This window comes from Somniosus microcephalus, chromosome 1 (assembly GCF_052327205.1).
Source record: "Somniosus microcephalus isolate GS21.2 chromosome 1, FLI_Smic_1.0, whole genome shotgun sequence".
NCBI classification, from domain to species: Eukaryota; Metazoa; Chordata; class Chondrichthyes; order Squaliformes; family Somniosidae; genus Somniosus; species Somniosus microcephalus.
The window spans coordinates 262,333,621-262,347,715 of NC_140987.1; the positions used below are offsets into that span (position 1 = coordinate 262,333,621).

Genomic DNA, 14,095 nt, shown 5'->3' on the forward strand with positions numbered 1-14,095 from the left:
AGCCCAATGCCTTCGGTCAATAGATGATGTGCTATTAGGCACCTAGAACCAGTGTATACCTGCTAATTATGTCCATACACTAGATAACCTGGCTTCCTCTGGACTGCAGAGTATTACCACTGTAAATGTGTGCAATTACCTAAGGCATTGGGACATCATGCATCACACACATTTGCATACAGTACTGTGCCACAAATTAGAGGAAGGTGGGCACTCTACAAATAATTTGGTCAGCACCAGAGCCACATTCAGAACATGGACGTGAGGCACTGGAACTTGTAATGGTTAATGGTAACTTGTGAGCTCAAAGCTTGGAGCCAAAATGAGACTATACTTCAGCAGCCCACATAGCACATTACTATAATATGTACTAAAGGCAGAGTCTCAAGTATGTGCCAACATAGCCTTGTATCTCCTTCTGTTTGAGAACACAACGTAAGAAATAGGAGCAGGAGTAAGAGTAGGCCATGCGGCCCCTCAAGCCTGCTCCGCCATTCAATAAGATCATGGCTGATATTTGACCTCAATGATTCAACCAGAGAACCCATTAATCCTCAGCTCCTAAGCATTGTGTAGATTTTATTTTGTATTAATCGGAGGCTTTGGAAGGCTGGTTTCTGTATACTGGGATGTTACAGATTACTGGCTGTACATGCGCAAATCTAAATCACTGCCTTCCCAAAAATCATAAAGGTACTTAAGAGCTCAAATATGTATATAACAATGTATTCTATGAAAAAGTGGAGTAGTAGTAGGCAGGACTCGGAGACATTGCAGTTCTTCATGATATCACCAACCTCAGGGTTTAGGTTGCTGACCAGCAGGACAGAGTTTACTGCTGGGCCAACACCATGCATTGCTAGACGACCACCAACTGCACCATGTGGAAGGCCAAGATGCCCGAGCCCTCCAGGGATTCCTTGAACAGACAGACCTAGAGACAGTAAAGACTTGGACGTTAACTTCCTTCATACATTGAACCATTCCCTTTAGAAATTTAAAGACGACTGTCGGAGATGGCCAGAATATATGTAAATACCACAAGGGCAATTACATTTTTAAAAATTTAACAATTCAGAAAGGTTTCACAGGGTCCAGTCACTAGATACTAAAAATATATAGATGTTAAATTAAAACCACAGTGCAGCATGCATGACCACTATATTTACAACACATACGCTTTTATGTTCTCTCCCCAACACTAATTCTCCATGCTTTCTTCCTTGCTCTCTCCTGAAGCGGTTGACCCTCATTGGAATGGGTACCCTCTAGCACCTTGCACATAGGAGCAGGCAACGAGCACTGAAGGCTTTTTACTGTGGGGAAGTGAGGGGGGAAAACACATCGAAAGCCAATGTTGTCCCCAGCATGCACTTTCCAGTAGGAGATCAATGGATAATGATCGGAAGAGGGTGACAATGCCCATGCTCAAGTCCAATGAGCTACCACGATCTCCCTGTCGCCACCGCCCCCCACCCACAAGTTAAGGTCAGCTAACTTCGTGCACACTGAAGATTGACTTGGGATCTCCTGGTTCACACAGCTGTTACACGCTTATCATATGAACCACTGATGGAATTCCTTTATTTAAAAAGGAATTCCAAACCAACTCTAGTACAACAATCTGCTAAAGCATTAAAAAAAATCTGACATTACAAGTGACAGTCCCGAGCACGCTAACCTGCAGTTTGCGGAAAGCCAAGAGCAGGGCCAAATCCACCAGGCCCATAGGGATTGGAGATGATACCCGGTGCACCTATCAAAAGAAAAACAGAAATGTTCATTTAATATAAAGTTAGTTATTCAACCACATTTCCTACTCTCCCTCCCAAAAGTGCAGTTTTTTTTTGTTCGAATCAATGCCTCACTGATGTTCAAAAAAATACTTGGGTTTGAATTCCCCCCTGGCGCAATCACTAGTTGTGCTTGGCTATTTTTAAGCATGTGCAAACAAGTGTTGCCCACTACTAATATGCCTAGCAGCTCGAAGAGTAACAATTTGAGGATTTATTTAATATGCAAAATACCATGAGTAGGGTGATGTAGAAAGTTCACTTGAGTGTAGCAAGGAGTTTTGCACTCGATGAGATGTAAATTTACATTGCATCTGGCCTATGGTGAACCTGCCTTCAGAGCAGTTATTGGTAACACTAGATGTAAACAGTAGAAAAACTCATTCCAAAGCACCAACATTCTTCACTTTGATAAGCACACAAACTCACTCCAAAAATAAGGTTTTTAAACTGATACCACCTTGGACAATCCTTGTCCTTATCCCCGCAGATGCCAACTTGCGTGCAATATTGAGATAGCGGCACTGCCAGACCCGGTAGCTGAGTGTCTCAGGCAGTTTTCCCCTCAGTTCAGGTGTACAGCCCCAGGTAAAGGGTCAGGTCACGGGGGACATAACTGCAGGTTTGTGAGCAGGTAACTTTTCATGGGGTGGGAATAAAAACAATTGATTCTATATGGATTGCTGTGCTGAGTTTACATTATGTCATCAGGATTGCCACTGAGCTTGCAGTTGCTTCCCAAATCCCTTAAGTCGGTATTCCCTTTGTCCTTTTATTGAGATTTGTTCACAGATGCAAAATATTCTTTTGCTACACTTCAATGCTTTGCAAGAGTTTCTTTGACGGCTTTGATAAGTGAAGAAAGCAATAGAACTAGTGACCACTGATGTACAAATTTACCAATAACTCAAGTATAAGCAGGTACCTCCAATCAATTGTCCATAACTAAAAACTGTAATCATGAAATATCCAATTATGCTTATGATGAAAATGAAGTACACCAAAAATATGTATAAAATCATAAACACAATGGAAAACCTACAAAACTCACAAATTTGATGTGTGTTTGGTTTGCTGTTAATACATGAACTGACTTCTCTGACTAATAAACCACCTAAGGAGTGAGATTGTCTAAATCGGAGTTCCTTCCAGTATTAAACTATTGACCACCTATGGATGATCTGGGCTGCTGACTGGTCCAGCAAGGTTATCCTAGGCAAATAATCCTTGGGGTAATCAGCAGCCCCCCCCCCCATCCTATCAAAAGATCCTGCCCAAAGGCTCTTGTGGCAATTTGGAAATTAAGTTCTCAATTGCCACCCTACATAAACCCTTTGTGGAATACAACAAATTTTCTGTTGAAAACAAATCTCAGACTGTACATATTTAAAAGCCCTGTAAATATAAAAACACCAAACTCTGGTCTTCCAAAAATGACACATTCCCTAAATATTCTTGTGTCACAAAACTCCTTCAGTGACAGGAAAAACTGACAGTTGCAAATTCCCAAAATGGGGGCCCAAACATGTTTTAGTCCCCTTTGTCCTATATCTTTTGTAAAAGGATATGACTAATTTATGGCATTTATGCTGCAATCACATTCTCGCCACAATCTCACAATGGTACCTCTTGTTAAGACAGCCTTTTTCACTTAGGATATTAAACACTGGTTCAAAGAACCCATTCTTTGTAGTCATTGATGCATTGAAGCTTGAGTAATAAAAGAACTTTACACTTACTGTCCCTATTTGAACTATGGAGTGAATTGGATATGTGCCCTAGATCAAACGGTCTAGTATGGAAATGCTACAGCCACCAATGCTCAAAAAAGCAGATACGCCAACCATTAAACAAGTCTTTGCCATGTGGATCATTTATATTGGTATCAAACAAGTAAAACGAAACAATGCATGGTTTTTCAGATTTGTCACATTGAACAGAATTGTGCAGTCCCTCAAGACACCAGAGATAGCTTTCGACACACCTGAAATGTCTCTGGGGAACAGTACAATGACTTAACCGAACCGATATTCTCTTTTTACCAGGGTAATTTTTTAAAAAGCCACAATTGTGTGAAGACTGCAGACATTTGGTGGTACCTGGAGTGTGCCCACTAGTGCTATTCTGGGTAAAGTAAACACAAACCTATCCACTAATATGCAATTAATCCAAATACTACCCTTAAGTTAGAATATCTTAGCTGATGTGAAGCACAGTGGCAGTTGATAGTAGCCAAGCTGTGGTGCGTAATGTCATTTCTGTGGCAACAGCCTTTGGCTGTCTAGAAAACCTCAACTAATTGGAGTTGAATGTTTCTTTTGGTAAAAGATAACTTCCTACCAGCCAATCCATACAACAGATGTTAAGTCAATTTAAATCTACTTTTTAAAAAAACCTTTGAACTCTTTAATTTAGTCCCCAGGATCCCCTGTACAGTACAATAGCAAAATAAAGTTTAAAAAAATATGTTCTAATGTCTCCAACAGGCACATCAAGTTTACTAACGATGAATTTTCCTTCTGGCCAGTTCATCGAAATTGTAACCTTTCAAGTCTCCTTATCCAGCCAAAAGAATAGCATCATCTGTGCCAGCTCCAAGCCACAACATTGCAGATACAGCTTCTGAATACACGGCGCCATTGACCTGCTTAGAAAATAGTGCAGTTCAGAGGTTTGCGAGCTGGCACAGACACTTCATGATCCACCAGGATGACTTGAATGACCCACAAGATAGAGTTAACAATCTAGCGCAGTTTAAAGTTTAGTTAGCGGACAGCTGGGCAGATTCATTGAAAACAGCACAGGAGGCGGCCATTCGGCCCATCGTGCCTGTGCATTCTCTTTGAAAGAGCTATCTAAGTAGTCCCATGCCCCCCCTTCTCTTTCCCTGTAGGCCTGCAAACTTTTCCTTTTTAAGTACAAGAAATAGGAGGAGTAGGCCATTCAGTTCTTCAAGCCTGCTCCGCCATTCAATAAAATCATGGTTGATCTTCTACCTCATCGCCACTTTCCAGCCCTATCTCCATATCCCTTGATTCCCTTAGATTCCAAAAATCTATCAATCTCAGCCTTGAATATACTCAACAACTGAGTATCCACAGTCCTCTTGGGGTAGAGAATTCCAAAGATTCACAACCCTTTGAGTGATATATACAACCGCTCCCCTTTTCAAACTTACTGTTGAATTTGCTTCCATCATCCTTTCAGGCAGTGCATCCCAAAATCATAGCCCCATGTAAAAAATTAAAAAAAAATCTCCTTGAATTTCTTTGCCAAATAACTTAAATTCTGTGCGCTCTGGTTACCAACCCTCCTGCCAGTTGGAAACAGTTGCTCCCTATCTACTTGGTCATTGGTGAAAATACTGTAAACTAATGATCTAATACAATTAGCTGTTGTGGGCACAGTAGAGGGGGTTTGAGGAACAGAACGAAATGTAAAGAGTCAACAAGCAACAAAACAAAAATTTACCTGTCATTATGTATTTACCTAGAAGTGAGGTTTCCTTACCAAAAGCGGCGGCCACAGAAGGGTCAAGGGTCGGCTGGCCGTCGCCGGAAGGAAGATCAAGGCGCGTGAAGTCTCTGCTTTTGTCATTGTTGTATTTAACATTAAGGCTAGTCAGCTTTGAGAACTCTATACGTAAAGTACAGCAAGCATTGTAGATATTCTGGCCATCCAAAGCCTGGAGAAAGTCAAGTAGAAACAGTATTATACACCAATCCATGGATCTTTGAAGCAACAGATGACGTTCCAGAGTCGGGTAAAAGCTCACCATACACCATTATGAATGTATGAACCACAACTCTACTCTTCAAATCTTGGATGAGCAAACAGTGAGGTACGCATAATATTTGCAATAATTTCTAAAGGGCTCTGCACTCATTATGGCTACTGTTAAAAACATAATTGTGGTAGTTCCACACTACGCTGCAAGTGCTTCTATGAAAGTTTTATGTCAATACAAAGCACGGAATTTACTGGAGTCAAAAACACTTACTACGCAAAAGATCATCTTGCTGACGATGCAATTTAAGACTTGTAAAAAGTCTCTCCTTCTCCCTCGAAGTATGTCCACACACACTATGCCATCCCTGGTTAAGAGCACAAGCATTCAACCAGCTCCCAGACTTCCTATGCTGCCCAACCAGTGACATGTGACAGTACAAGAACAGTCCATGGATTTTTCCTCCCTCTGTTGCCATCTCCTCACACCACCATTTCAGTAGCTCATTACATAGGGTTTAGAGGGTTCAGACCCAAGCCTTTTTGATCTGGTGCATAACAATGAAGTTCTAATGTGCTGCCATCAGGTTTTTTTCCCCCCCAAATTAAAATTTTCCTCTTTACACTACTACATTCAGGGGTTCCATACATTGCATCGCCAACTTCATTTAAAGAGATGGTGCTGGATGGAGAAAAGCATTCCCCCTGACGGCCGACTGGGGATGGGCTCAAGACCGCGATTAGATAAGTGACCGAGGATAAGTCTTCCTGTTCAGCACTGCATTTTTGCTTTGGACGAACATAAAATAAAGCTGCAGAAATGCAAGATGGGAAGGAAGAAAAATGACGCCACCACTTTATTCTGGTACTTACTGGTGAGTACCAGAATAAAGTACATTTAAAAAATGCAAAGAGGATGCTATTGAATGGTGGAATACAGGGTTCATGTTTATGACCTAAGTAATAAGGCACTATTTTCAGCTAAGCCATCATGGGGAAGTGCAAGACAGAAGGGATCATTCCAAGACTGCTCTCAGGCACCTGCTTGGAGCATGTTACAGAGCAGCATTGGTGGAAGCCTTTGAGTAGGGTACCTATTCAACATCTTGGATGGGTTTGGTATGCGCTATGGGGAGTTCCAACAGAAAGGGATTACCTTTAAAAAGCAATGAACAGGTTAGTAGTATATACTTTCAGATTTGCTTTGTATTAATATGTTAAGTGTGAGAAAATCTGTGCACCAACTAGAAATAGATTAAGCAACAGCTCAGCCTATGAACAGAAGTTATATTGAAAAGACAACTTGCCCTGGAGAGTCATTTAAAAATGCAGATGAACTAGTTTTAACAGAAATACTGCAACTAACAACTATAAATGGACTTCCTGTTCTACCCAACACTAACCAGTTTAGCGTGATGTGCGTGCATCGGATCAGCATACTGAAGCAGCGCCTGGAACTGATTGTTCTTTGTGAAGGTGATGATTTTCAGCACGGTTCCATACTTGGTGAAAATCTGTTGGGAGTAATATGCATCAGAATTTTTTTTTTTTTTTTTTTTTTTTTAAATAAAAAGAGGCTGCGCTATTAAAATGGCAAGTTAATTTGTTAGCAGCCATTGAAATGGAAGGAGCATCAGGACTCAACACACAAATCTCTTACTTAAAAATACAGAGCACGTAGACACCACTGCGTCAGCCAATGAGTTGGAGGTGAACCAGGGCTTACATCAGTCTATTTTACAGCCGAGTTTAAGTGCTCAATAAACAGCGTTGATTTAGCAGAGACTCTACAAACTACAGAACTCATGACTGAAACTACAGTTTCCCAATAAAAGCAGGATTATTTCTAAAGCAAAATGCAGAGTGGAGGACAGTTACATAATACAAATTGTGCGTGGAAAATCAATCCAAGTCACACAGCAGGCAAGACTGACTGGAGGAATTACCCAATCATCTCCATTCTGGCCAGGACTTCTGGAGTCACCATGTGAAGCCGTAAAAATATATTGTACTGACTAGCAAATGAGTTTAGGTCCACAAGAAATGCATTATTGGTGGACATTTCTGGCACTGTGGTGGAGCAGTGTGTTAGTCCTGTGATACACTGTGCCACAGAAGTGTTAGAGACATCGGTTGACACCCACAAAACTCATGGAAGTGTCAAACATAGTTTGCCCACAGGACAGAAATGGAGAAAAATATTTTAAAATATATGGGCATGGAGGGGCACTCAGCTATACTGCCAAGCAATGAGATCAACAGTGATACTAAGGCTCGAGTAGATTGCTTCAATGCAGTCACAATGCTTCAATGCAGTCACAATTGGAGAATAGCACATGATAAAAGTTGTCCAAAGCAGAAGGCAGGAAGATGTTTGAAGGGGAGGAAAGAGGACACGATATTACACAGTTTTTAAAAAATCAGGTAGCAGCTTTCTCCCCCCCACATTTAATATATTAGGTTTACATATTCAGGATGCTGAAATGCAATTCAATTAATGCCATTAACATCTTACTTGAATCTATGCTGCTCTAAATAGCCATTTTTCACCCCCAAATATGGTCAATCCTTACCTGGTGCAAGACCTCCAGAGTGACGGGATAAAAGAGATTCTCCACAATGATGCGCAGGACCGAACTTTGACCAGCGAGTAGTGCCCCCTCGTTAACAGTGCTGCCAGTCATAGACATGTTACCAGTGTGCATTGCATTTACTGCCTGCAAAGCAGCCTGGGCTCGCTGTGGAAAGACACAAACATTTCTTCAGACAGCATTTTCATTTCTAGGGGCAATTTATTGAAATACATACATTGAGAACTGATTTTTTAAAACACGTGCAGTTTGCAACAGTGGACACAAATTCCTCAGCATTTCTGGAGCATCAGGTTCCAACAGTGTGAAACAGCATTCAGTTTAAGAAATGTACACAACTATAAAATCCCAGCAGGACAAAGGAGAATGCCTGCTTCCAAACCAAATGGAAATGGCTTTAATTTTCCGATCTTCACGCCACTAATTGGGATAGAACAAAAACAACCACCTGAATTTATATAGCAACTTTAACATAGTAAAACATCCCAAGGCGCTTCATAGGAACATTCAGACAAAATTTGACACCAAGCCACATAAGGAGATATTAGGACAAGTGACCAAAAGCTTGGTCAAAGGATGTGGATTTTAAGAAGTGTCTTAAAAGGAGTGTGTCAGTTTAGGGAGTGAATTCCAGAGTTCAGGGCCTAGGCAGCTCAAGGCACAGCCACCAATGGTGGAGCGATGGAAATCAGGGATACGCAAGAGGCCAAAATTGGAGGAGCGTAGTGGGTCAATATGGTTCTGCTGGTATATCAAATGAAGTGCCACAGTGTGATTGGTGGTTGGGGGAAGAGGAAGAGAAGGGATGCAGAAAATACCTCCCATCAGATATACAAGAAGTGGATTCAATGACAGTAGAGTTTGACAAAAAGAGGCATCAACACATCAGCTGAGGAAGCTGCACTGGCGGCAAAAGGCCTTCACATTGACATGCACAGCAGAAAAATCTCACACACACACCCCTTTCTTGCAAATCAAACTAGAAAGCACAACTGCATGGTAAAAAAAATGATACAGCTCAAGAGACACTTAATAGCAAATGATTCAAACCATCAGTTAAAAATGACATGGAGGGTAATGGATATCCAAGGATGAACAGTCAGCTAGCCTTCGAAGAGTTCAAATATCACACTAAAATCAAAATTTGAGGTTTTGAACTGCTAGTTGAACAAAATATTATGCTATACTCAGGCACACTTAAAATCCTGCCATTTCAAGGCCAATTAGGAAGATAGGACGGAACAGGAGCAGGCTATTCTTCCCCTTAAGCCCATTTCGCCATTTAATTAGATCGTGGCTGACGTGTATCTTAACTCCAGCCATGGTTCCATATCCCTTAATACCCTTACCTAACAAGTCTATGCAACCTGTCATAATTTAACCCTTTTAGCCCCAGCATCATTCTGGTGCCGCAAGAGAATGTGATTTTGTGCCTGGTCTGTTCAGTTTCTGTGGCTACGCATACTTGGCTAAAGAAAAGTGCAACAACAATTTTTAGATTAAAAAATATGGTGAGAGGGGCACGCGAATTCTAATAGTCAGCATGTTTGTTTGGACACTAGTTATCTTGTGTACTGCCATGGTGCCTCCTTCTGTGCAGTACGATTCTGGGGGACAAAAGTATTTTGACATGCTAACGTTTTGATTGCTAAGTTATTGAGGGATGATGATCCACAATAACAGTTACCACAATCCCATCAGGATGGGCTGCAGAAAGAAGGGCGCTTACTTTTGATCAGAAAAATTAATTAAGTTAAGAGGTTTGAACCAAGCATGAATGGATTGTGTTTGATGTCTGTTGCGGATTGAAATGTCAAATTACCCTAAATCCAGATGATGTGATATGGGATGCTTTCAATTCAGTCATGAATGATGTACCTTCCATTCACTGGTACCATTACTAGCTGAGCTGATCCTATGAACTCCCCAACTCCATATGTCCTTCACCACCACCTGGTATAAGAACATAAGAAATAGGAGCAGGAGTAGGCCAATCGGCCCCTCGAGCCTGCTCCGCCATTCAATAAGATCATGGCTGATCTGATCCTAACCGCCAATCCACTATCACAGAACCATCTCCTGAATCTAACAGAATTAGACACACGAAATAGGAGCAGGATCAGGCTACACGGCCCCTGGGCCCGCTCCGCTACCCACAGGGCCATGACCGATCCGAACCTAGACTCATGTCCAAATTCCTGCCCGCTCCCCGTAACCCTTAATTCCCTTTATTTCTAGGAAACTGTCTATTTCTGTTTTAAATTTATGTAATGATGTAGCTTCTACAGCTTTTTGGGCAGCATATTCCATGGACCTACCACCCTCTGAGTGAAGTAGTTCCTCCTCATCTCAGTTTTGAAAGAGCAGCCCCTTATTCTAAGACTATGCCCCCTAGTTCTAGTTTCACCCATCATCGGGAACATCTTCCCCGCATCCACCCGATCCAACCCCTTCACAATCTTATATGTTTCAATAAGATCGCCTCTCATTCTTCTGAAATCCAATGAGTAGAGTCCCAATCTACTCAACCTCTCCTCATATGTCCATCCCCTCATCTCCGGGATTAACCGAGTGAACCTTCTTTGTACTGACTCGAGAGCAAGTATGTCCTTTCTTAAGTATGGACACCAAAACTGTACGCAGTATTCCAGGTGCGGTCTCACCAATACCTTGTACAACTGAAGCAATACCTCCCTATTTTTATATTCTATCCCCCTAGCAATGAAAGCCAACATTCCATTGGCCTTCTTAATCACTTGCTGCACCTGCATACTAACCTTTGGAGTTTCGTGCACCAGGACCCCCAGATCCCTTTGTGCTTCAGTACTTTCCAGTTTCTTGCCATTAAGATAATAACTTGCTCTACGATTTTTCCTGCCAAAGTGCATAACCTCACACTTTCCAGTATTGTATTCCATCTGCCAAATCTCTGCCCACTTACTTAGCCTGTCTATGTCCCCTTGCAGGTTTTTTATGTCCTCCTCACTCACTACTTTCCCTCCCATCTTAGTATCATCTGCAAACTTGGATATGTTACACTCGGTCCCCTCCTCCAAATCGTTAATATAGATTGGAAAGAGTTGGGGACCCAGCACTGACCCCTGTGGAACACCACTAGTTACTGATTGCCAGTCCGAGAATGAACCATTTATCCCAACTCTCTGCTTTCTGTTAGATAGCCAATCCTCTATCCATGCCAGAATATTACCCCCAATCCCGTGATTTTTTATCTTAAGCAATAATCTTTTGTGTGGCACCTTGTCAAATGCCTTTTGGAAGTCTAAATACACTACGTCCACTGGTTCCCCTTTATCCACCCTATATGTTACTTCCTCAAAGAACTCCAGCAAATTTGTCAAACATGACTTCCCCTTCATATTTGCAAACACCCCTGATGGAAGGCTTTGTGCTCGAGGGTCCTTCCAGACACTGCTGGGGACCTGGGTGGGAGAATGCAATTCAGCAACTTGATGGATGCCCTGGCTGCATGTGCATTCTGCAGCGAGGATAAGACCAAATCCCATTGTCTATATCTGCAGTCCCAGAGGCTACTACTGCAGACTCACATCCATGTTAGATCATAACCTGCATCCCAGCAGACGACCAAGGGGAGGATTTAGTATAACAATTAAAAGTTAGAACTGGATACGGAGTTGAAATACACAAGAGTTTTAGCGGTAGGAAAACAACAGTCAGCTGGTTTAAAGCAACGAAGGCAAGCAGCAGGAACATGAGAATTAACAGAAAGGCATGCACTTCCTTTGGGTCAAAAACAGGAATATTTAAGGAGGTGTGATCAGGGGAAACTTGGGTTTCAGTGAAAATGAGGGGGGGCAGGAAATTGGAGAGAATAAAGATTTGAGGAGATACTACCAATACTGCAGAAGAACAGGTTGAAGGAGGATGCAATGGATATGGTATTGGGCATATATTGATAATAATGGACTGTCAGCAAAAACTCCAACGATGCACTGGGGAAACAATGGCAATTCTCCCAAGGATTAATAAAAATATATTTTAAAAACAGATTTTATGTATACCATCAACAGTAGACAGGGAAGCGCAGAGCATTATGTAGCATGCTGGTTTCGACAACCATGCTGCATTTAAAACAGGTTTTTATTTTAAATTAATTTAGATGGTCTGCTAAATCAGCCTCTATATTCTCTTAGGAGATCTACGACAAAATAAGGTGCTGGAGGAAAATACGGGGACAGAGGGAGGGGGGAAATTTCCTTTGGAACAAAACAAAAAGCAAAATACTACAAATCTGAAACAAAAACAGAAACACTCACCATGTCAGGCATCTGTGGAGAGAATAGACAAGTTAAAAAGCATTTCAAAAAGGAAGAGAACAGGGGAAGGAAACACACCACACACAGGAAAATAAATAGAATAACTAATAATGTGCTTAAGGGGAGAATAGAAGATGTTGAAATGGCAGTGATATTACCAGGAGACAATGATGAGAGAGCAAAAAAGACAAGTACGAGACACAGAACGCCTGAATAGCTTGGAGGTGGGTTACAGGTAGGTAGAAAACGAGCATAAAAAGCTGGCAAAGCAGGTGCAAATGCCCAGCAGCCTGGTAAAGGAGAAGAAAGCAGGTTGGCACAAGCCATGCAGACTAGACTACCTTGCCAGCATGGTGTTCAGACACAGGCCCCCTACCCCAAGCTCCAACCAGCTTCTTTCCTCACCCATCCACAACACTCGGCAGCCCTCTGTCTTATTACATAGAATTTACAGCACACAAACAGGCCACTCAGCCCAACTGGTCCATGCCTGTGTTTATGCTCCACACGAGCCTCCTCCCACATTTCTTCATCTAACCCTATCTGCATATCCTTCTATTTCATTCGCCCTCCTGTGTTTAGCATAGATACATTTGAGAAGCTGGATAATCACCTCAACCATTCCTTGGGTAGCGAGTTCCACATTCTCACCAGTCTCTGGGTAAAGATGTTTCTCCTGAATTCCCTATTGGATTTATTAGTGACCGTCTTATATGGATGGCTCCTAATTTTGTCTCCCCCACAAGTGGAAACATTTTCTCTGTCTACCCCATCATAATCTTAAAGACCACTATCGGGTCACCCCTCTGTCTTCTCTTTCCTAGAGAAAAAAAAGAGCTCCAGCCTGTTCAAACTTCTCGGATTGGTACAACCTCCCACAAGGTCAGACCTCAATTATAGTTCTCATTTTCTTTGTGTAAGTAGTGCTGGTAATGTGGGCTAAGTGTGTGTGTGTATTTCCAAGGATTGTGGGGGTGGGAAAGAGCACTCTTGCCAGTTAGCCATCTCCTGTTCTCCACTTGACAAGTCATTCTGCTTCTGTATACACATGCACACCCCCGTTTACTGTTCCTCTTCCCCTTGTTACATTCACATCTTCCAGTTCTGACAAACGGTCTGCACTTGAAAAATCATCTCGTCAGCTCCCTTCACAGGTGCTGCTTGACCCAAGAAGGAGTTTGCATTGTATCCAAATTCTAACATAACTTAGCCTTTAGACTGCATCACTTCATTTTTAAAAAGGATCTTGATCATTTTAATGTTGAAAGTCAACCAATCCAGTGATTTTGGTGTAATTAAGAGGCGGTTAGAATCACATGACACTGCAGCAGATGTTTATAAAAACCAGAGTATCGTAATGTCTGCTGCCATCTGGTGGTCCAAACAGGAACTGCAAACAAACATCAGCTTTAAAAGTGCGAGAACACAAAACTTTAAAAAGGCACAATTGTGTCTTTGGGTAGGTTAAGTCCCTAAAACACTGGTTTGAAAAAAAGGTTTCCACAACGAACATTGTGGATTCTGGGAAAGTCTGCGTCGTAACACAAACTATTCCAACGTGATCGGCAGTCATGGTATATTTGTTCTCTGGAGACATGGGAAAAAGAAACCAGTGACTCATGTTGCAACGCGGCTTCCAAAACCCTGAGCTTAGACACCTCACGCAATTGACCACTCTTAATTGTAGACC

The 14,095-nt window shown here is 41.9% G+C and overlaps 1 protein-coding gene across 3 annotated transcripts in view; it reads right to left on the reverse strand.

Moving 5' to 3' along the window:
• Window positions 1-14,095, reverse strand: part of ptbp3 (polypyrimidine tract binding protein 3) — a 105,780-nt gene that overhangs the window by 10,364 nt on the left and 81,321 nt on the right. For 2 of the 3 annotated variants that reach the window (XM_085993087.1, XM_085993069.1), the window contains 5 exons: window positions 8,093-8,257; window positions 6,923-7,033; window positions 5,283-5,478; window positions 1,682-1,756; window positions 798-934 (listed from right to left, as the gene is read on the reverse strand). In XM_085993087.1, the coding sequence (XP_085849213.1) occupies window positions 798-934; window positions 1,682-1,756; window positions 5,283-5,478; window positions 6,923-7,033; window positions 8,093-8,257 (684 nt within the window). The remainder of the gene's footprint in view (window positions 1-797; window positions 935-1,681; window positions 1,757-5,282; window positions 5,479-6,922; window positions 7,034-8,092; window positions 8,258-14,095) is intronic. The other variant, XM_085993078.1, reaches the window with a different exon arrangement.